Source organism: Hemicordylus capensis, chromosome 3 (genome assembly GCF_027244095.1).
Source record: "Hemicordylus capensis ecotype Gifberg chromosome 3, rHemCap1.1.pri, whole genome shotgun sequence".
In the NCBI taxonomy this organism is placed as follows: Eukaryota; Metazoa; Chordata; class Lepidosauria; order Squamata; family Cordylidae; genus Hemicordylus; species Hemicordylus capensis.
Window position 1 is genome coordinate 343261180 of NC_069659.1, and position 22039 is coordinate 343283218.

The 22039-nt window shown below is 46.9% G+C and overlaps 1 protein-coding gene across 5 annotated transcripts; it reads left to right on the forward strand.

The window, feature by feature from the left end:
* Window positions 1–53: 53 nt before the first annotated feature.
* On the forward strand, window positions 54–21578 carry ZNF639 (zinc finger protein 639). 5 transcript variants are annotated; one of them, XM_053311326.1, is made up of 7 exons: window positions 56–206; window positions 6654–6735; window positions 7480–7543; window positions 8596–8664; window positions 16281–16388; window positions 17935–18066; window positions 19567–21578. In XM_053311326.1, exons 4-7 carry the CDS (start codon window positions 8607–8609, stop codon window positions 20718–20720), a joined length of 1452 nt encoding a protein of 483 aa, XP_053167301.1. In that variant the 5' UTR covers window positions 56–206; window positions 6654–6735; window positions 7480–7543; window positions 8596–8606; the 3' UTR covers window positions 20721–21578. The 5 variants fall into 5 exon arrangements, with proteins under 5 accessions (XP_053167306.1, XP_053167301.1, XP_053167302.1 ...); XM_053311329.1 differs by lacking the exon at window positions 56–206 and adding an exon at window positions 271–707; XM_053311331.1 differs by lacking the exon at window positions 17935–18066 and having other exon boundaries at window positions 54–206.
* Window positions 21579–22039: the final 461 nt, after the last annotated feature.

Consider the following 22039-nt stretch of genomic DNA (forward strand, 5'->3'; position numbering starts at 1 on the left):
CGCGCGCTCTCCCCCCCCCCCCCCACGCCATCCTCAGCTACGGGGCGGGGAAATGTGGTGGCGACAGCAGCAGCGTCGTCGTCCGTCCCTTGGTTGGTCTCTGCCGCCGCCTTTCCCCCCTCCTCCTCCCTCCTCCTCCCTGCCCGCCCCCTCCTCGCCTGAGGGCTCTGGTCTGTTCCGGCGGCGTGTGAGGCCTGCTGCTCAAGGTGAGTCCTGCGGCCGGCCGGGCAGAAAGGCGGCGGCGGCGGCGGCTTTCTTCTTCTTTCTCATCTTCGCGCTTCCGGGGCAGCAGAGAAGGCGCTGCTGGTGCTACAGCAGTCATTCTCGCCGGCCCGGGCTTTATTTCCTCCTGCTCGGAGGCGGCTGGGGCTGACTCCCCGCGAACACCAGCCCCTTTCCCGACGAGGCAGGCTGGCTGAGCCGCCTCTCGCTTTCTCTGGCGTGTCGGCTCAGCGCTTTCCCTCGCTGCCGAGAGCGGCTGGCCCGCTCCCACGGCCCCGAAGAGGAAGAGGAGGAGGAGGAGGGCTCAGTACGCCCGCCGCCGCCCCCTTCTTTCTCTCAGGTTCCGAGGCTGCAGAACCACCCGTTCAGTTTGAGGATTAACCCTTATTGTGTTTTGAGAAGACGCCGCCGCGATGCAGCCCTCTCTGCACGCTGCCTCGGAAGTCCATCCCACCGGGTTCGGTCGGCCTGGGGCTTACTCCCAGGTAAAGGTGCCTGCCGCCTCGCGGCGCGTGGCATCTTTGCCACGCCGCCCTCTCTCTGTGTAGAGAGGAGCGCGCTCTGTGTTAACTCAGCCCGTGGGATTGATTTCCATGTATTGGATCGGGTGGTTTTGTTTCAAAGCAAAGGAGAACAGGCGTGCTAAAGGTTTCCAGCCCCCTCGCGCTTCTCCAGGGCGAGGCTTTTAGGGGAAGAATACTTAAAAACAACAACAAGATACTTTTAAATCCAGCATGGATGGATTGGGGGTGCGGGGTGAATGTGAAGGCGGAGAGGGGGAGAGAGACAGAGATGTTGTTTAGTGGTGGCAATTACAAGAGGCCACCTTTCATTCTGTTGAAGAGGGTTCCTTCATGTGGGGGGAGGGAGTGTTAATTCCTCCCATGTTAAAGATAGGGAAGAGGTATCTGGGGTGACCTGGTTTTTTAAATCTTTCCCCTCGTTCTCCTTTGGGGGGGGACCTTTTAAAAAAGAGTCACCCATTTCTTCTCTGCTGGTTTACGTGATAACAGAAATCACAATATTGTAGAATATAATAAAAACCCGTTGGACAGTGATTCACGAGGCCTAGGAGAATGAAAAGGTCCATGCTTGGTGTGGAAAGGATGCAGCAGTGTAAAAGGCACTAGGCCAGCCTCCTTGAGGAGAGAAAAGGCACATCACAACTGCCAGTGCCCTCCTCGGCTGACCTCACCTTACCACAAATGGCAGGGGCGAGCTTTGGAATATGACTTTAGGGCATAGGCCAGTTGCTCCTTCAGGTACCCAGATCCTGAAGGTAAACATCAGCACTTTGAATTGTGCTCAGAAATTCCACTTTATGCACTGGCAAGAGGTGTTCCCAGTGGCTAACTCCCCAGAGGGAGAAGTACCATCCAGATTTCTCTCTCTCTCTCTCTCCTGTTAAACTCAGTGCCCATTATGTCTTCCCCCCACTTCCAGGATAGGGCTACACATGGCAGAAAAATTGGGTGGTACTCTACTATTTCGGACTGCCAGTATGGGATGCCATTTTTTAATGCCCCACATAAAAATAACTCCATGCAGATAGAAAACTAGCACAATAGGGAGGAGGCTGGGCTAGAATCCACCCCCCCCCCTTATGTATTAGGTTTTTATCTGCTAAGGCTGTTATGTGGGGGATTATTTAAAAGAAAAACCCTGGATAATTCTGCCATTTTATTTTGCTAAATGTGTAGACCAGACCTAGGTCTGTTGACAAGGTGAGTTGTATCTCCATTCCTTCATCCACAATGTTTCTTCTAGATGTTCTTTATAGACAGACCTTTTGGCAAAGCAAAACAGGAGCTTCATCCTCCTGTTCGTTTGTTAGATGTTATCCTGCTCTTCCTCCAAGGAGCCCAGAGTGGGGTACATGGTTATGTTTATCTTCACAACAAATCTGTGGGGTAGGTTAGGCTGAGAGATAATTGACTGGCCCAAAGTCACCCACTGAGTTTTATGGTCGAAAGGGGATTTGAACTTGGGTCTTCCTCCCTGGTCTTAGTCCAACACTAACCACTACACCATTCTGGGGATATACCTATTTTTAGGAAGGAAAGAAAAATCTCAGATCATCTCTTTTGAATCCTTAGGAATCCTTTGTTGTGATTTATTTTATGCCCTTAAAAAAAAAAACCCTCATGTCAAGTAGATCTTCTCCCTGTCTTTTAAAAATGATGACCCTGTTTTAGAATGAGTGATGCATCTCCACGCATTCCCTCACAAATTCAGTTTTATTCATTTTAAGTGACTTTAAAAAAAAAAGTCCTTCAGGTTAAACACCTCTTGGAACAGCCTGCATGTAATAATATGCATCATCAAAATCCAGTCTAAGCAGGTCTCCTAAGGGTGATTCGAAAATCCAGGCAGATTCATGTGGGTGAAGGCAAACCTTTAACTACCCTAGTCCTGTTTAGACTTTAAAGGCTAAAATCAGCATTTTGAACTGTGCTTGCAAGCTGACTGGGAGTCTGTATAGTGATTTCAAAAATGGCATAATATATTCTGTAATATGATTTGTTTCCTGTTTGAAGCATTAGAATACCACATAGCATATGCTTTATCTCGTTCCTTCTTTCAGCTTGTTGTACCCGCCTTCTGCTAGCACAAAGGGTGGATGCAATTTTCACTAATTCCCTTTTCCTCCTTCAGTCCCCAGAACCCTCTGAAAACCTGCTGCTGAGGGCCCCTAAATTCTCAGGAAAGGATTTTGAGAGGGTTCCTTTATTCATGTGTGTCAATCTGTGTGTTTTCTGTATTGGATGGTAGTGTGGATAGAAGCACTTGGGGTTTTTTTAATACAGAAGTTAACATTACTGAAACTGTGAGTATTAGGAACTTTAAAACAAACCACTGTGTATAGAATTTCTGTTTAGCTTTAAACCAATCAAGCCCTTCAGCTCAGAGTTGCAAAGAGGCATTTGGCTGCTCTCTTGTACAGTATGTAATATTCTTAGCCATAAACATCACAAAATGAACTTAGAAGTCATGACTGAAAAGGAGGATTGACTTTGAACCTCCTGTGCCTGCCTTCTGGGTTGTGTGCTGATTCTACACCCTGCCACCATATTGCCAAACTTTAAAAAGAAAAAAAGAGAGAACTTTGAAAAGGATCCTTTTCATTCCAGCGAAAGCAGCCTGCCCAAAAGATGACTTGATCTAGTTTAAATAGTGGAGAACCACTTGTGGGCAGATAGCCCCACCACCCCCATGGGGGTGCATCATCAAGATAGTCTCATGGGATAGGCTATTCATGGTGTGTCTGGGTTTAAATTCTGCAGCCATTATGTAGGTGAAAATTAGCTCTTTCATATACACTTGCTTAGGTTGAATGCTCGTAGTTATGTATAATATAAATTTATATTCTAAATTATTCATATTAATAATGTAATTTTGGTAGGAACATAGGAAACTGCCATATACTGAGTCAGACCATTGGTCCATCTAGCTCAGTATTGTCTTCACAGACTGGCAGTGGCTTCTCCAAGGTTGCAGGCAGGAATCTCTCTCAGCCCTATCTTGGAGAAGCCAGGGAGGGAACTTGAAACCTTCTGCTCTTCCCAGAGCGGCTTCATCCCCTGAGGGGAATATCTTGCAGTGCTCACACATTGTCTCCCATTCATATGCATCCAGAGCAGACCCTGCTTAGCTATGGGGACAAGTCATGCTTACTACCACAAGACCAGCTCTCCTCTCCTAATGTGTATGGGTATGTGTAGATTTCTTTGGGATAGATCAATGTGGACTGGAAAGAATAGGTAGCTGTGCAGATTGTGAAGGTCTGGCCACTTTTAAATACTGCCAAAATGATTTTCAGACTTACCTTCTCAACTGTGAGTGTTTTAAAAACTTATATTGTGTGTGAAAAAGAGCTGAATATCTCAGTTTGTGTGGCAAATTTTAAGAGTGTGGAAGATTGCAAAGGGCACTTAACTCCTTGCAGACTCTGATGCCTGCGCTTGGTGACCTGTGGTGCTCTGAGGAATATCCTCCTTGTCTGTCTCCTGGCAACCAGTCACTATACAGCTTAGAGGGGGTAATGTGGGGAGAGCTGCATAGATAAGCTGCACTCCAGAATGAATCTCCTCCTTTCACATGAATGACCTTCAGCTGGCTCTGCTTATTTCTAGGTTTGCCAGAGGCAACACTGGTAGGACTTGTATTGTCTCACGGTCAGCCGGAGGTCATTCACTCAAGCAGGGCTGATGCGCCAGGCAGTGGGGCTTGGTTGCAACATGGGCAGGAATAGAAGCTTATCTCTTAAAAGATATCTAAGGCATGTTGAAGTAGCCTGAGAAATGCCCCAGGTACAAATACGCTTGCTGTACCTCACCCCCATTTTACTGGTCCAGTAACACTTCATGTCAGCAATCTTGATTGGTGGAAAGCCAGCAGGTGGAGATACCCTGCCCTCGACTATAGGGATGTGAGTTTTGAAACTGGGGATTTGACACAACAACACCCCCCCCTTTACAGTTGTTTTAGAGCAAATTCATTCGTGTTGTTTTTACTGTTATTAATTCGATTTGGCTGGCTAATGTGAAAACTATTAATCTCTGAAGCTTGGGGATTAAAGCTGTCAGAATGGCTTTCTTTGTAAAATGACTGCTAGGTTCAGAATGGTTGAACATTTTGCTTATAATAAAAATACTTGGGATGATGCACACTACTGTTTAGGACTTCAGCATGTTGCAGTCCAGAGGAACATGGGAAGCTGCTTTATACAGAGTCAGACCATTGGTTCATCTAGCTCAGTACTGTCTATCCAGACTGTCAGTCTCCAAGGTTACAGGCAAGATAACCTATCTTGGAGATGCCAGGAACTTGGAACCTTCTGCATGCAAGAAGATGCTCTTTCCAGAGTGGACTCACCCCGTAAGGGGAATATCTTACAGTGCTCATATGTAGTCTCCCATTCAAATGCAAACCAGGGCAGACCCTGCTTAGTAAAGGGGACAATTCGTGCTTGCCACCACAAGTCCAGCTCTCCTCCCCTAATTCTGCAAGGTTAGTAGTTTGAAAATTTGGCTGTCTGTTTTTGTTTTCAGAAAGCACAATCTCAATATGACCCACAGAAGAGAGATTGTCCAGTATCTTTTTTTCCTCTCGGAAAACAAATAACATTCCACGTGAGAAAAGGGTTTTTCCTGCACAGATTAATAGCAGTATCTGCCGTGTTGCCTCAGAGGCAAGCTTGCTATGCTAAGATATGGAAGCTGGTTTGGAGTTGCCTCTTAATAAGCAGCAGGCCTTGTAACCCATTTCTTAACCTTCTTACTACTGTATATCTTTAAAACAAAGTTCTGTATGAGCCTTTCCTAGTCATCGTTGTTATAACACTTGGCATTTATATGTGCTTTAGATTGTTCAAAGCTCTTAACAGACATTATACTGTCCTACAGCATGGTAGAGTAGGATATCGTCTATGTTGGAACTGAGTGACTTGCCCAAGGCCCCCTAGTAAGTTCATGGCAGAGAGGAGATTCAAACCTGGGACTTCAAACTTAATTTCATTTGTGCCATGAACCTCAATAGGCCAACTGTCATGCATGCTGTAGCAGTTGCCTGCTCTGAGCAGGGTTGGATGAGGAGATCCTCAGGGTCCCTTCCAACCCTATTATTTTAGGTGGCCTTGGACAAGCTATTCACCTGCAATATGGAGATCTTATGTTTGTTCTCAATGACAGGATTATGAACAGAACTTGCCCCTTTATGGAATGCCTCTCTAACAGAACAGAATTCCCCTGTTGAAATGCTTCCACCTATAAGAATGCCTTATCTTGACTGTTGTTGACCTTCTTGCAATTGTGGCATTGTTCAGGTTATTCTCCTCTAATGGGCTCCCTCCCATTCTCAGTGACCTCGCAGTGTCTAATTTTTGAAGCGGGAATTCTGAAATACTTTTCTACCTGTGGGTTTCCTCTATCTATCTCTCATCTCTTTGTGTGTGTTTTTTCTCTCTCCCTCTAGGTGTGTGCGTCTCTATAGAGAGATATACTCTGTCAAAATCAGAGTATATATCTATACAGATGACAATGTCTCTTCTGTGATCTGATATCTGATAAATCTATCTGAAGCTGTTTTTGTTTCCAAGCCTGAAAATTCTAGTCCTCACAGTTTCTGGAAAAAGTATGGCTGGTGTGCATGCGATGTCTGTTTAAATCAGACAGGATATGGAACATTTGGGGAGAGTGGCCATGGGGTGTAGCTTGTATGCTGTTTACTTCTCCTAGTGTCCTCTTCATGGTTATTTGTTAGTATCCTATGTATTGTACAATCTGGCATATATCTGTATCTGCCAAAATGTTTAAAATTTTAAAGGATCTCAAAATTAACAAGAATCATTTATATAAATGCTTGTTTTAATATTCTAATCTGAAATAAACATGGGTTTCCTTGTTCCAACCCCCCTCCCCCGCCCCTTGCAGATGTTTCCCTTAGTGCTGGAATGCATCTAGTTGGCAGTCTTTCAGCTCTTATTTCTCATTCCAGGAATGGAAAGTGCATTTGGTAAGTTGGAGGATCTGGATCCCTTTACATTTTCCTTACAATTCTACACAAGTTTAGGGTGTACATAGGGTGTAGCAGACCTACTAGTAAAGTCCAATCTGAATTTAAGATTTATATTACTACTTTTCAGCAGTTTCCAGGGCAACTTCCAAAAAATAAATTAAAAATCTTAGTGACATAGTAGTTAAATCAGCAGCTAAAACTGGCTAAATCACAACTGATGCCTTTTGAGGGTACTGTATAAAAACAAGTTAAAAGGCTTTGAAGAATAAAAAGATATTTCCCTAGTGAATATGACCTTGCTGTATTGCATTGTTGAATGACAGTTTATAATCTGTAGGGGGTGGGGGGTGTTCAGAAAACTTCTTCTTTCTGATCATGTCATGTTTAGTCTCAAAGCTGAGGCAAGAGGAGTAATCTATTTAAAACTAGACAAAACTGTAAAGTCACACACAGCCTCCAAATACGAGCTGAAACCCACACAGCTAATAACAGATGTTTAGGCTTTGGCAAACCTCCATGGAAAAGCCAAGGATCTTCAACTGCCGCAGTCAGGATGGAGACCTCTATGTGCCCTTGTTGTTGAATTTGATACATGGATGGCCACAAGGGTGCTCCCAACTGGTCTTGGGAATTGTGGTGTAATGCAATGCCCATTCTCATGTAATGTTTTGAAATGATGCCATGAGCACATGACATGTTGAAGGTATACGTAGAGTTTTGTCTTTCCCATAACTCTTTCAGGGCCAAATCTGTAAGCTGCACCTGATAGGAGTCTAGACTATCAAGAAGGAATATTTCTTCCCTGGTATGCTTCTACTGCCTGCATGCCCTTTGGTGGCTAAGCCACAATTGATGCCTTCAGAGTAGAACTACACTAGAGATTTGAACCGACGTAATAGTCATTAGCATTTCCCAGAGAGCCCTGGAAAGTGTAGACCTCTGAGAGAGACTATGGATGTCAAAGGCTGCAATCCTGAATGCAATTACTAGGGATTAAGCTCCATTGAAGACGGTGGGACTTACTTCTTAGTAAACTTGTGTAGAATTGTGCTGTAAGAATGCGCAATACCCTCTTGAAGTTACAATTAGGGATGTGCCCAGAACCATTTGGCACTCCATTCTAGGAGCACCAAACCAGTTCCGTCAACCAGCGTTCGAGCCGGTTTGGTGTGTGTGTGGGGGGGAGGCGGTTCTTTAAGGGGCATGCATGTCAGCCATTTCCATGGTGATGCTGACCGGGGATGCAGGGAGACATGCTGCAGCTGTGTGTGCCCACTTTTTGTGAGAGCAAAAAGAGGGGGGAAAGCGGTGGGGGCTGGCAGGCCTCCCCTGCCTCTTAAAGACCCCTCCCCAGTTCCGTGCACATCCCTAGTTACAATTGCTAGGATTCTTTGGAGGCACCACTGGCTATTAAGCTAGCATAAAGCCGATATATATTGTAGATGTGTCCTGAGAAGTAGTGTCATCCAGTGCTTTCCAAATGGACTTGCACATCAGAATTGTGAGCTTTGGGGATGGGTTGCTATGTTGCTAGCAGAGAAGCTGTAAACATTGTATTACAAGTTGCTCAGAGGAGGGGAGTTGCTTGTGTATAATGCATTGTAGCTGAAAACCTCGTTTGTGACTTTGACAGGCCAGAGCTGCCAGCCTTCCACAAGATAGGGCTTCCCTCCATGTAAAATGATTTGCTCTTAGTGCCTTTAATACAGTGATTGTGCTGGTACAAGGCAGAAGGTGGGGAGATAATTTATTTTTGCTGTTGGGGACCATGTCGCTCTGTCTCATTCCTCCAGTTGCAAGTTAGCAGGGAGGGGCAGTACAGTAATAGAGAAACCTTTCTTTTGATGGCTTTTTCAGATTGAAGCAAAATGAATGAGCATCCAAAGAAGAGGAAAAGGAAGACTCTACATCCCTCACGTTATTCAGGTTGGTCAAGCCAGGAATAGATATTTATTTATTTATGTCTAGATCTGTTTTGCTTCTTCAGTTACAGAAATTGTACATTCTCCTCCAAACATGGCTGTTGTTAAAATTTCATAAGCTAGATTTTGCGACATATAAGAAAAATTGAATTTTAAATACAAACCATCTGAGTCATATACGTTTCACTGATATGCAAATATTCTTGTTTCTTTTTCTTTGCAAAGTGTGTGTGTGTGCACGCATGTGTACAGGTATAGAACAGAACTTTATTACGGTCATAGACCAATATACAAAGAAATGTGTACAGGTATATGCAATTTCATCTCCATAACTTGTGTTTTTCCCGAGTAGGAGGTCCTCAGATATGGTGATGTACTGCGCATGCTCGAGACAGAACTGGAATCATTTGATTTGATTGTAGGCGTGGCCACCTCATAACCCCAGTTCCAGTTCTGTCTCGCTCGGGATAGGACTTAGTGGAGAGAGCTCTGGTCAGTTTCATCTTCGAATTCATATTGGTTCATTTGTCTATTGTCTTCCCTTCCTACTCCTTTACTCTAGCTTTGCCTACTGTGCAAGGGTGGGAAGGGAGCAGTCTCGATTGGCATTTCAAATTATTGTCTCAAAATTACTTCTTTATTTCCGATTACAATTGGACATCCAAATTCCGTTTGTATTTGCCTTTGGCGCTCGAGGGGCTTATTATGGAGGCGGCTCATGCCGCGGAGATCATGCAGGGCTCCCTGTCAGAGAGTTCGCAACTACCACAGCAGTTGGGTAGCTTAGCTCCTCCGTCGCTGCCGATTTTTCGGTCCCTGCAGCCCCGCCAGCTTCATCTCCTCTTGTGACTGCAGCCGTTGCAATCTCTCCGCCGCCATTTTGTGACACTGACGATCGACCCCGGACTTCAAAGTCCACGGGGCATCGTCCTTCAAAGGCTCTTAAAAAGAGCAAGCACACGAGTGTCCCGTCTTCCCCTCCTAAAAAGAAAAAGTGAAAGGAAAATGTAGAGGGGCGAAAGCGTTTGAGCGAGCGGCTCCTGATACAGGCGGTTTGCCGCCGCTCTAAGCTTAAGGCGGGCAAAAATGGCGCCAAAAAGAAGGACTCCTGGAAGGGGAGTGTCAAGCATTCTAAGGCTGATTCTGGTGTCCGGAGCCCGGTGGGCAACCTACCGGCACCAGTTAACTTTACAATGGGGAATATAGCGGCAGAGGGGGAACCGGCTGGTCCGCGCTTTCCTCCCCCGCTCCAAAGCATCGTGTGCGCCACTTCTCCTCCCCGGCAACCACACAAAACTGTGAGTAACGATCCGTTTTCACCCCAAGCCACGCAATGGCTTAGGGATTTCTTCGCTAGGGAGTTTCAACTAGAGCCAGCAGCTCCGTGTGCGCTTTCGGGAGCTCAGCCTTCCTTAGAGCCACCTGCGGCTCCGTGTAATAGTCTGGGGTCAGAGCCACCTGCGGCTCCGTATTTTAGTCAAGGAGCAGGGCCACCTGCGGCTCCATGCATTATTCAGGCAGCTTCCGCTGACGTGCCCGTTGCTCAGGGAGCCCCTTCTGGCATTGTGCGCCTTGCCCAACACGCTCCAGGCGCTGTGGCTCTGGTGAATCAGGGAGATCCCCTCCTTCCTCAGAAGGACAGAGGTCATAAAAGGGTCAGGAAAACGGTCACTGACCGTCTATCTTCATCCTCTCCGGACTCAAGTCCGAGACGTAGGGCCATCCCTAACTGGGAGCGCAGTCTGTTCATGCCTAGACCTCCCGCTCGTAGATCCAAACACAGGCACAGGGGGCATTCATCCTCTTCTTCTGATGTGCCTGGCAGTGACTGTGTACCAACTCGACTGGTCCTTCCCCAGGTCGTACCTACTCCCAACCCTCCTCCTATACCCATTCTCAATCCTCCTACTATTCCTCTTAATACACCTACTAACATTCCGGTCAGAGCTGAAAAACCAGTGGCTTCCTCCGCTTCTTCTGGGGAGGAATCCTATGATTCACAGTCCTTGATTCCCAAGGATCCGATGAGATCAGATAAAGAGAAAGGGGAACTCTCAGAGGAGGACATAGCTCCCCCTATTTCCAATTCCACAAGGCTTTTCTCATCATCAGATTTCGACATATTGTTGGCTAAGGCTAAGCACACCATTAAGGATGTTTCCCCAGCAGATCCGCCAGCGGGTTCCACTGCGCCTACTCTGGACCAGCAGGTCTTCCCTCCTACAGATCCGGTTAATCCAGTGGTCCCCTTCCCTTCGCTGTTTCACAGAGTAATGTGTGCTGAGTGGCAAAAGCCCACCTCCTCCAAGCCCATAGGCAGCTTGCCTAGAAAGCATTATCAATTGCCATCAGAGGTTTCTACACTTCTTGCAACACCTAGAGTAGATCCCCCAGTGGCCCAGATGGTGTCAGGAGCATTGGTCCACTCAGAACATCACGAACAACTCAAATCGCAGGAGGACAGATGCTGTGACGTCCTGTTAAAGAAGGCACACGAGGCTTCTGCCACCTCCATAAAGATGGCCACCACAAATTCTATTTTTGCTCGGGCCGCAGTTCTTTGGGCGAAAGAGCTGGTGCAGATGGTCCCACCTGAGTTGCCCAAATTACGACAGGGAATTAACAAGATGGCCAAGGCTGCGGCACTCACAGCGGATTCTAGCCTGGATGTTATTCAGCAGTCATCAAGGGCATTGGTGGCAGGCGTGGCGGTTCGCAGGATTTTGTGGCTGAAGTCTTGGAATGTCGATCCCAAATCCAAGTTGGCACTTACCTCGGCTCCATTCGCTGGGGCTTCCCTCTTTGGCGCGGCACTAGACCCCATTCTAATAGATACAAAAGATAAAAAGAAGGTCATGCCCTATGTTCGGAAGGATTTCAGAACTTCCTTTCGTAGCGGACACAGTTCCTTTCGTCCCTACAGACAGCACGTCTATCAACCATTCCATTTCAATCAATCCCCCCAGCCCAGGGATTACCGCCCCCAGTTTTCTAGAGGCGTCGGCAGACAGCAATGGAGGCAGCGTAACAGGGGCCAGGGACGCGGATCAGCACCCCGACCATTCTTCCCATACCACCGACACCGAAAACAATGACTCCCCTCCAGTAGGCGGGAGGCTATCACGCTTTGTACTTACATGGATGTCGACAGCCTCCGACAAGTGGGTTCTGGATACGATTTCCAACGGTTATGCCATAGATCTGGTTTCTCCTCCACCTCCCCGCTTCATCCCTACACCAAGATCTTCTATGCCACAAAAACATCGTCGGATGCAAGAAGCGGTGAGTCATCTTCTTCAAATCAAGGCAATAGAGTATGTCCCCTCGTCCCAAAGGTTCCAGGGGGTATACTCCATCCTTTTTCTAGTGCCAAAGAAGGATGGCTCCTGGAGGGCGGTACTGGACCTGAAGTCTTTCAATCACTTCGTGCGAAAGAAAAAGTTCCGCATGGAGTCACTTCGTACCATAAAGGAGGCTGTGCGGAAGGGGACTTTTTGGCCTCGGTGGACCTTTCGGAGGCCTATCTCCACATGTTGATCAGACCTTCCCATTGGAGATTCCTACGCTTCGCCTACGACGGAGGTCACTTTCAGTACCGTGCCCTTCCCTTCGGCCTGGCCTCCGCTCCGAGGGTTTTTACGAAACTAATGGTCTCCGTAGTTTCCTTCCTCCGCCTCCAGGGGGTGGGGCTCCACCTGTACCTGGACGACTTACTCATCCGGGCGCCCTCCAGGGTCCAGGCCATCAGGGATGTTCGCACTACCCTACGGGCCCTAAGGGATCATGGGTTTGTGGTCAACTGGCAAAAGAGCCACCTAATACCATCACAGGAACTGGTCCACCTTGGGGCCCTATTCAACACAGCGCAAGACACAATTTCGCTGCCCCCAGAACGCAGGGATCGCATCCTCAAGCAACTGCGCCCCCTCTTGTACAAGGACCGGGAGGACGTTATGATGCTGGCTCAGGCCTTAGGCTCCATGGTAGCCTGCCTGGATTGCACCCCTTGGGCCAGATGGCACTCACGCCCGTTGCAATGGCTACTTCTACCCTGGCAGGATCAGATCATGGCCGCTCAGCATTCGCTCATTCACATTCCAAAAGAGGTCAAGCACTCGTTCCATTGGTGGCTGTCGCCTTCCCTTCTACGAGGGCTGCATTTGACGGAACCCCGGCGAATAATTGTGACAACAGACACCAGCCTCTCCGGCTGGGGAGCACACTGTCTCAGAGAAGTTGTACAGGACACCTGGTCTCCACAGGAAGTATTATTACCCATAAATCTGCTGGAACTTCGGGCCGCACGTCTAGCCCTACTCCACTTCCAACAGATCCTTCGGGGCCACCACGTACTACTACGGACGGACAACATCACCGTCAAGGCTCATATCAATCGCCAAGGGGGTACAAGGTCTACGACCCTCATGCGGGAGACAGACCGACTATTCAGATGGGCGGAGCGCAACCTACGGTCACTGGTAGCCGAACATCTCAAGGGCGACAACAACGAGCTAGCGGACTGGCTCAGCAGGGAGACGGTGGATCCGGGAGAATGGGCCTTGCATCCGGAGGTCTTTCACCAAATGACCTGGGTTCTAGGCAACCCACTGGTCGATCTGTTCGCGGCACCAGGAAACAATCAACTTCCCCGATTCTTTGCGAGGTATCACACTTCGTTGGCAGAGGCGATAGATGCGTTGAACTCCCAGTGGCCAGCCGTTCTGCTGTACGCCTTTCCACCAATCTCCATAATAATGAAGGTCCTCCGGAAGCTTCGTCTGGAAAGAGCAGAGTTGATATTGGTGGCTCCCTTCTGGCCCCGTCGTCCGTGGTTCCCAGACATACTCAGCCTGGTGACTCGGCCTCCATGGCGGCTACCAAACCGTCCAGACCTCTTAAACCAAGGTCCCTTACTACATCCGGACCCACATTGGCTGCAACTAGCCGCCTGGAGGTTGAACGCGCAAAACTAGCAGCTCAGGGTTATCCCAAGGGCGTACAGGACACTATCCTGGCTTCGCGGCGACCCTCCACTGTCAGAGTGTACCAGGCGACGTGGTCGGCCTTTGTGCGATGGTCCAAAGATCGAAGGAAAGAGCCCTCAGAGTCGGGAGTCCCAGAAGTCCTCGAGTTTCTACAGGCCGGCCTGGACTTGAAATTACGGCCAAGCATGCTCAAGCGTCAGGCCTCGGCATTAGCATCTGTGTTGCATCTCTCTACATCGACGTCGGGTACAGTCCATCTACACCCGCACATCTCCAGATTTCTGCGAGGGGCAACAAACCTAGCTCCTCCCCCACTTAGCCGCTTTCCATCATGGAACCTGAATCGCGTCCTAAATGCTCTCACGAAGGAGCCCTTCGAACCGATCTCATCTATTCCATTAAAGCTCCTCTCAATGAAGGTTCTGTTTCTAGTGGCAATAACATCAGCCCGCAGGGTCTCAGAGCTAGCTGCACTCTCCGTGCGTAAGGAGTTTTGCACATTCCACTCCGATTCAGTGGTCCTTAGATTAGACCCCACCTTCCTTCCGAAGGTTAATTCCACATTTCATAGGTCTCAAGTTCTTGTCCTTCCATCTTTTTGCCCAGCCCCAGTACATCCGAAGGAGCGCCTGTGGCATAAACTAGACGTCAGAAGAGCATTAAGATCTTATATCAAACGTACCAGAGGCTTTCGCCGTTCCGACGCTCTCTTCGTTTCTTTCCGGCCAAATAACATCGGCGAGAAGGTGTCTCGGGCCGTATTGGCAAATTGGATCAAGTCCTGCATTCGGTTGGCGTACGAGGCGCTTCATCTTCCTCCTCCGGGCGGCCTGACGGCGCATTCTACCAGAAGTGCTGCCGCCTCTGCGGCCTTCTCGGCACACGTTCCATTAACAGAAATATGTCGGGCGGCGACTTGGTCCTCGTCCACGCCCTTCATCAAGCACTACAAAATCCCTGATTTCTCTCAGGACCAGGCGGCCTTTGGTCGCACCGTCTTACAGCAGGTGGTGTAAGCACATCTGTCCCATCCCAGGTCATAACTAGCTTGGGCACGTCCCTATCTGAGGACCTCCTACTCAGGGGAAAAAGGAACATTGGTCTTACCGTGAAGGTTCTTTTTCCCTGAAGTAGGAGGGCCTCAGCCCCACCCGGATGTGCTATCTAGGCTCATAGAGTGGGATGGACAGTGTTATGGTTTGTTTTTCCTTTTCTGAGACTGTTCTCAGGGTTACAGTTTTTCTTCTCAATCCAGCTGTTATCTATCTTTTCATGCTACTCCTGTCAGTTGTTATTGACACATGTTTAGGTCGAGCTCTCTCCCGTTATGTCTGTATACCTCACTCGTCTCCACTGGAACTGGGGTTATGAGGTGGCCACGCCTACAATCAAATCAAATGATTCCAGTTCTGTCTCGAGCATGCGCAGTACATCACCCTATCTGAGGCCCTCCTACTTCAGGGAAAAAGAACCTTCACGGTAAGACCAATGTTCCTTTTTTGAGTTACCATGGCTAAAATTCTGAGTATAATTATTACAGAATATGATCCATTGAGCTCAGTGAGACTTGGTTTCTAGTAAATGTGCATAGGATTGTGCTTACACATGACCTGGAAATAGACACCAGTCTAGGCACTGTGTGCAAAGCACACAGCCATGTGCAGCCTACAGTGTCTCTTTCAGTAACACTGTTGTTGCCACCATTGCTTAGAATAAGCCATGGGGCAAAATATGTGCTCCACGCAACTTTACCTGTGAGTTGGAGTGTCCAGTTCCAACAAATGTACACCACCAGCAGCAGCCCTGGTGCTGGGCAGAGGCAGGTCTCCCCAGCACTGCCAGCTCCGTGCAGTATTTGCCATTTCCAGCATGTATGTGTGGGTGGGGTTGTTCTATGGAATTGGATCCCGCATGGGGGATTGGGAAGATATATGGTGGTACTAGGAAGATGCACAGGGACATCTGGGGACTGTCATGTCTCATGAGGAGTCCCCAGAGATCCCAGTGCACCTTCCTGGCATCCCCATGCACCTTCCCAGCCACCCCTGTGGGCTCCACTTCTATAGAAGCCCCCGCCCCACCAAATGCTGGAAGTGACAGGTCCTGTATGGAGCTGCACTGGGAAGACCTGCCTCTGCCCAGCACTTGGGTGCTATACACTTGTCAAAATCAGACATTCTGACTCATGGACCCAATAACAGTACTGCTCTTGAGCATTCTAGGTGAAAGGCATTATCTAGGGTGCTCCTTTCACAGTTATGCAAGGTGATTGGGGTGGGAGGGATGTTGGACTGGTATGAAACAAAGAACAAGAAAAATGCTGGAAGGGTGGGAGAAGGGGAATGGGCTAGAGCCTTTCTCCATTCTACCCATCAGTTTATACTATTGTGGTGACTCCTTTAGTTAACCTTATTAATCCATTGACTCAAATGAGTTCAATATAAGAATTGATTTATTTGCTGTACTTTGGAATTGTAAATTGCTGTCTGAGTGTTAAGAGTTAGTATTAGTGACTCTTAATGTGTGTCAATTGAGTGTCCTGTATATACCAAAGGCTCACAAAAGTTGTATATATTTGCATCAGATATTATTACACAAGTTGATACCTGCCTTTCCCCCCTGACTTTCTTTTTAGATTCTTCAGGCGCACCCAAATATATAGACAACAGTGGCATATTTTCTGACCATTGTTACAGTGTGTGTTCTATGAAACAACTAGATTTGAAAGCTTCTGATAATCGAGGTAAGGTGACATCTTGTTACTTCCAGTCAGATATTTACATGGCGGGCGAGTGTATCTGCATGGGGTTTTCCTGCATGCAGAGGGGAGGGGAGAGCATGCAAGGCCCAGGCTCACAATTGTCACATTAAACTGTGATGAAACTAGCTTTTTGCATGATGTTTGAACCAGGTCTTTATATCACATAGAGGATTTCAAAAGGAGATAGCATTTAAAAAAAAAATGCTTGAAATGTACCTGATTATAATTTTAAATGGTTAGAAACATAGGAAATTGCCTTATACTGAGTCAGACCATTGGTCCATCTAGTTCAGCATTGTCTACACAGACTGGCAGCAGCTTCTCCAAGGTTGCAGGCAGGAGTCTCTCTCGGCCCTATCTTGGAGATGCTGCCAGGGAGGGAACTTGGAATCTCCTGCATGCAAGCATGCAGGTGCTCTTCCCCATCCCCTGAGGGGGAATATCTTACAGTGTTCACACATGTGGTCTCCTTTTCAAATGCAAACCAGGGTGGACCAGTTTTAAAGTTGTGCTTCACATGACTCAAAAGCAAAAGAACAAACAACTGAGCACATAAATGGTTTTATTACAAATAGAATGTGAGTTTCCATCTAGTGGGAGTTGGAGGGCAGGTACTGTTCTTGAGAGGGCTTGGAAGTTTTCTTTGAACTGAGAAGCAGAATGGGAAGAACACATTAGAGACTTTCTTACTTGGCAGGTCAGACAGTGCTGACTATGTTTAATATTTTGTTTGTGGGGATTTCGTGTGTGATTTTTAAAAAATTGCAATAGAATTGCATGGTACTCGTGCAGATACTCAATGAGAAAATAGTTTAGACCAACCCCTTAATTGGCACAGTGGGGAAATGCTTGACTAACAAGTGGAAGATTGCCAGTTCGAATCCCCGCTGGTACTATAGCGGGCAGCAGCAATATAGGAAGATGCTGAAAGGCATCATCTCATACTGCGCGGGAGAAGGCAATGGTAAACTCCTCATGTATCCTACCAAAAGAAAACCACAGGGCTCTGTGGGCACCAGGAGCTGAAATTGACTCAACAACACACTTTACCTTACTTTAAAGAAAAACGTAAAACATATGATTGGTATAATATAAGGACAGTGTTGCCTTGCTGGGACAAAGCAGGAAGGTAGTTCTCATTGTTGTTAAATGACATTATGTTTTAGTCAAACTCTGAGAAAGGATGTGAACATAGGAAGCTGCCATATACCGAGTCAGACCCCTGGTCTATCTAGCTCAGCATTGTCTCTGACATTCATAAGACTGGCAGCAGCTTCTCCAAGGTTGCAGGCAGAAATCTCTCTGAGCCCTATCTTGGAGATGCCAGGGAGGGAACTTGAAACCTAGATGCTCTTCCTAGAGCGGCTCCATCCCCTGAGGGGAATATCTTACAGTGCTTACATGTAGACTCCCATTCACATGCAGCCAGGGTGGACCCTGCTTAGTTAAGGGGACAAGTCATCCTTGCTATCACAAGACCAGCTCAGAAGAATTAGCACACTATCAAAACATACCTTTTTGTCAACAGGCAGATTTCCTACTACAGCACACACCACAGATACTGATGAGGATGGCAGCCCAGTGCATGCCGGGACATCTCAGTGGAGTGGGGCCCAGTCCGACGTCATGGGGTCACACTTTACAGACCCTAGAAAGAAAGGTAAATAAGATGGTTTTGCTAAAGTTGGGGAAGGTCTGAAGATACAGCCATCTTTCTGGAGCTAAACGGGTCTAACTCTGGTCAATACTGGAGTACCTTGATCACCAGTGGAACTCCATGTACATTGACTTGAATTCTATAGTGGAAGAAGAGATTGGTAGAAATGGTATATAAATATATAAATGGTAATAAACTAATTTCCCCCAGTCTTGCTGCATCAAGAGCCCACATGGTGACGGGGGGGGGGGCACTTGGGACGGGAGCAGCAGCCGGCAACAGCAAAAGGGCAGACTTGGGAGCAGCAGCTGCAGAGGCGGCGGTGGCGGCGGCGGCACAGGGAGGACAGGGAACTTAAAGAGCAAGATTGATCACCAGCTTGGGAAGGAAAGCAGTGTAGCTAGAGGGAGTGTGTGTGGGGTGGGGGGAGGTTAAAAAAAAAAAAGATTATTTCCAGGTATGTTCTGTGTGTATATGTGAGCGAGAGAGACTTAGGTGCCAACGCTGCCTTGATACTGCTGCCCAGAACAAAACTCTTTTCGCTCACTGATGATAAAAATTAGAGGGGACACTCCTTGAGTCCCATGATGGAAGAAGAGAGAGAGAGAGTGAAATGGTAATAAACTAATAATCGAGTTGCATGTGTCTGAGTACTAATTTAACTTGCTCTCCCTGTCAGCAAAAATATTTATTAACTATGTAACAAAAACATTGAGCATTATGAGTTAAAAGAGATTTTTCTAAACCTGAGACCTAGTTTGGTATAATGATTAGAGTGTTGGACTTGCGCAGGGGGAGATCTGGTTTCAAATCTCACTTAGCCATGAAGCTTAATGTGTGACCTTAAACTAACCTAACCTCCCTAACAGCATTGTTGATGAAATGGAGTGAGAGTTCGGGGATCTTCTTAACAGAAGGGCAGGATAGAAATGTAGCCACCAACCATGCAGGCTGACTCAAGAGTCCTGTTATTCAATCAGTCTTACTGTCAAGTAAGTATGCTTAGAACTGCACTGTTGGTGACCTCAAGAGCATAGCTTTTCTGCTTCTATTATGGTACACAGTGTTTAGTATGCAAATAACTTTAGGATTCCTGTCATTTACCATCAGATCACCCTGTCAGCCAAGCCATTATTTCCCTCTATACCAGGCCTGCTCAGCTTCGGCCCTCCTGCAGATGTTGGCCTACAAATTCCATAATCCCTGGCTATTGGCCACTGTGGCTGGGGATTATGGGAGTTGTAGTCCAAAAACAGCTTGGGGGCCAAAGTTGAGCAGGCCTGCTTTATACAGATGGGGAACGGAGAAGGCTGAATATCACTCATCTTGTCCATAACTGCATGGGAATTTGAACCAAGGTCAGTCCAATACAAAGCTAATACATTGTCTCCAGGACTTATAAAACTGTGCAACCAAATTTGAAGATGGCAGAGAGCAAGGGGCACTCCTAGTAGCTGTGGTTCTTTTTAATTTTGGTCTTTATCTTATTCCTCCCTCTTGTAGATAAACCAGCCAATAATGGGATTTATAAAGAGACATGTGAATCACCTATCTTCAGTGACAGCTTAACTGAAGAGGAGAAGCCTCTGGATATTCAAACAGTAGAAATTTCCACTACTGAAGTCCAGGCTGTGGAAGTTCATGATATAGAAACTCAGACCATTTCCCCTGAGAAGCTTGAAGCAGAGGATGCCGAGGAAATCCCCGTTGAAAGCTGCAAAGTGCTGGAGAAGAACTCTCCTTTGAATGTCACCATTCAGCCCAAATGGCCTTTGCTGCGGGCTAACAGCAGCGGCATGTACAAATGTGAACGGTGCTCTTTTAACAGCAAGTATTTTTCAGATTTAAAGCAGCATATTGTTCTGAAGCATAAAACCTGTCCTGAGGGCAACATCTGTCGAGTGTGCAAGGAGAGCTTCTCCTCAAAAAAGGTGCTTATCGAACACTTAAAAATCCATGAGGAGGACCCCTACATCTGCAAGTACTGCGATTACAAAACGGTGATGTTTGAGAACCTGAGCCAGCACATTGCGGACACCCATTTCAGTGACCACCTTTATTGGTGTGAGCAGTGCGACGTCCAGTTCTCCTCCAGCAGTGAGCTCTACCTCCACTTCCAGGAGCACAGCTGCGATGAGCAATACCTCTGCCAGTTTTGTGAGCATGAAACCAGCGACCCGGAGGACTTGCACAGCCACGTGGTGAACGAGCACGCCGGCCGTCTGATCGAGCTGAGCGACAGCTACCACAGCAGGCAGCAGCAGCAGGGCCACTACAGCCTGGTCAACAAAATCAGCTTTGACAAGTGCAAGAATTTCTTTGTGTGCCAAGTGTGCGGCTTCCGTAGCCGGCTTCACACCAACGTCAACCGGCACGTGGCGATCGAGCACACCAAAATATTCCCCCACGTTTGTGATGACTGCGGAAAGGGCTTCTCGGGCATGCTGGAATACTGCAAGCATTTGAACACTCACATATCCGAAGGGATTTATCTGTGTCAGTATTGCGAGTATTCCACAGGGCAGATTGGGGACCTCAAAATTCATTTGGACTTCAGGCATTCGGCTGAGTTGCCTCATAAGTGCACCGATTGCTTGATGAGGTTTGGCAATGAAAAGGATCTCTTAAGTCATCTTCAGACGCACGAAACTGCTTGATTCCCACTCCTGCACAGCTTAGAATATTCAAATTAAAATGTAATTTTTACTTGTACTGTCCTAAAGTCAAACCACAGAAAAATATTCTCCACCCTCTTCAGCTCTCTTGGCTCACTAGGAGAGGTTCATTTCACCCACACTTGTGCAGTCCAGTGTGTGTTCCTGTTCAGTAATATACCCTGACCACAGTGGAACCCAGTGCATTCCTTGATGATGCAGTGGTGCTACTGTGACCTAGTATGGTTAGACTACAGGCAGTCCAGCTGACACTCTTGAGGTTATGCACACACACATACATGCTCACTGACCAGTGTTCCCTCTAACAGGGATTCCCAGATGTTGTTGACTACAACTCCCAGCATCCCCAACTGCAATAGCCTTTGCTTGGGGATTATGGGAGTTGTAGTCAACAACATCTGGGAATCCCTGTTAGAGGGAACACTGTCATTGATGTGCACACACTGCTTCAAAACCTTTCAGCTTCATCTTACTGCTCACAGGTTATTCAATACGATTGTAAAAATGTAAGTGCAATAGATGGTTTAATCTCTGCATTTTTTTAAATCTGTGAGCTCCTGGATTTCTACAGATAGGAGATAAATGATAAATGCACCGTTGTATCCAGCTGTTGAGTCTAGTGTGTGTGTGTGTGTGTGTGTGTGTGTGTGTGTGTGTGTGTGTGTGACTGAACTTGTTAACGTGTAATAGCATGTACAATTGATGTCTGACAACCAAACATAACATCCTTTTTGTACCTATGGAAGGAAATAAACTTAGTATCCAGATAATATTTTACATCACTGTGTTCATATTACTGTTACAATTAAACAGGATGAGCATGTGTGTTTTAAAGCTGAATTGAGTTGAAGACTGGTGTTTTAATGCTTCTGCAGGTCCAGCTCTTTTGGCACAGAACACATCTTGAAACAGATTCATTTTTAAAATGAAATTTATGATCTGGGGTGATTTTTTAGTTTTGATAGAGAGGAATCTGCATATATCAGTACTGGCATTCAATATTAGCACTTGAGTTTCAGCCATTTAGGTCTCAAATTCCAAGTTTCAAACAAACAAAAACAGGTTTGTAGAATTTCAAGCTCTGCTGTTTGAGAGCAGAAATGAAAGCGCTCATCCTGAACAGTGTGTAGAAAACAGTTGGTTTGAAAAACAACCTCTGTGAAAGTCTATATCCATTGCCAAATTATGTGGACTGAAACATGCAAGTTTAACTTACTGGGAAGACAGATTTTAGGTTAAATAAGAGTAACTGGTGCTTACCGTTTTAAGAACAGTTCCTTGGAATATATTTCGTGTAAGGT

Bases quoted from the DNA above. Each gene is read 5' to 3' on its own strand.
- ZNF639 (XM_053311326.1), top strand. From the start codon at position 8,607: ATGAATGAGCATCCAAAGAAGAGGAAAAGGAAGACTCTACATCCCTCA. The intron at 16,389-17,934 runs GTAAGGTGACAT...TTTTGTCAACAG, and splicing joins GAAAGCTTCTGATAATCGAG to GCAGATTTCCTACTACAGCA. The intron at 18,067-19,566 runs GTAAATAAGATG...TCCCTCTTGTAG, and splicing joins TACAGACCCTAGAAAGAAAG to ATAAACCAGCCAATAATGGG.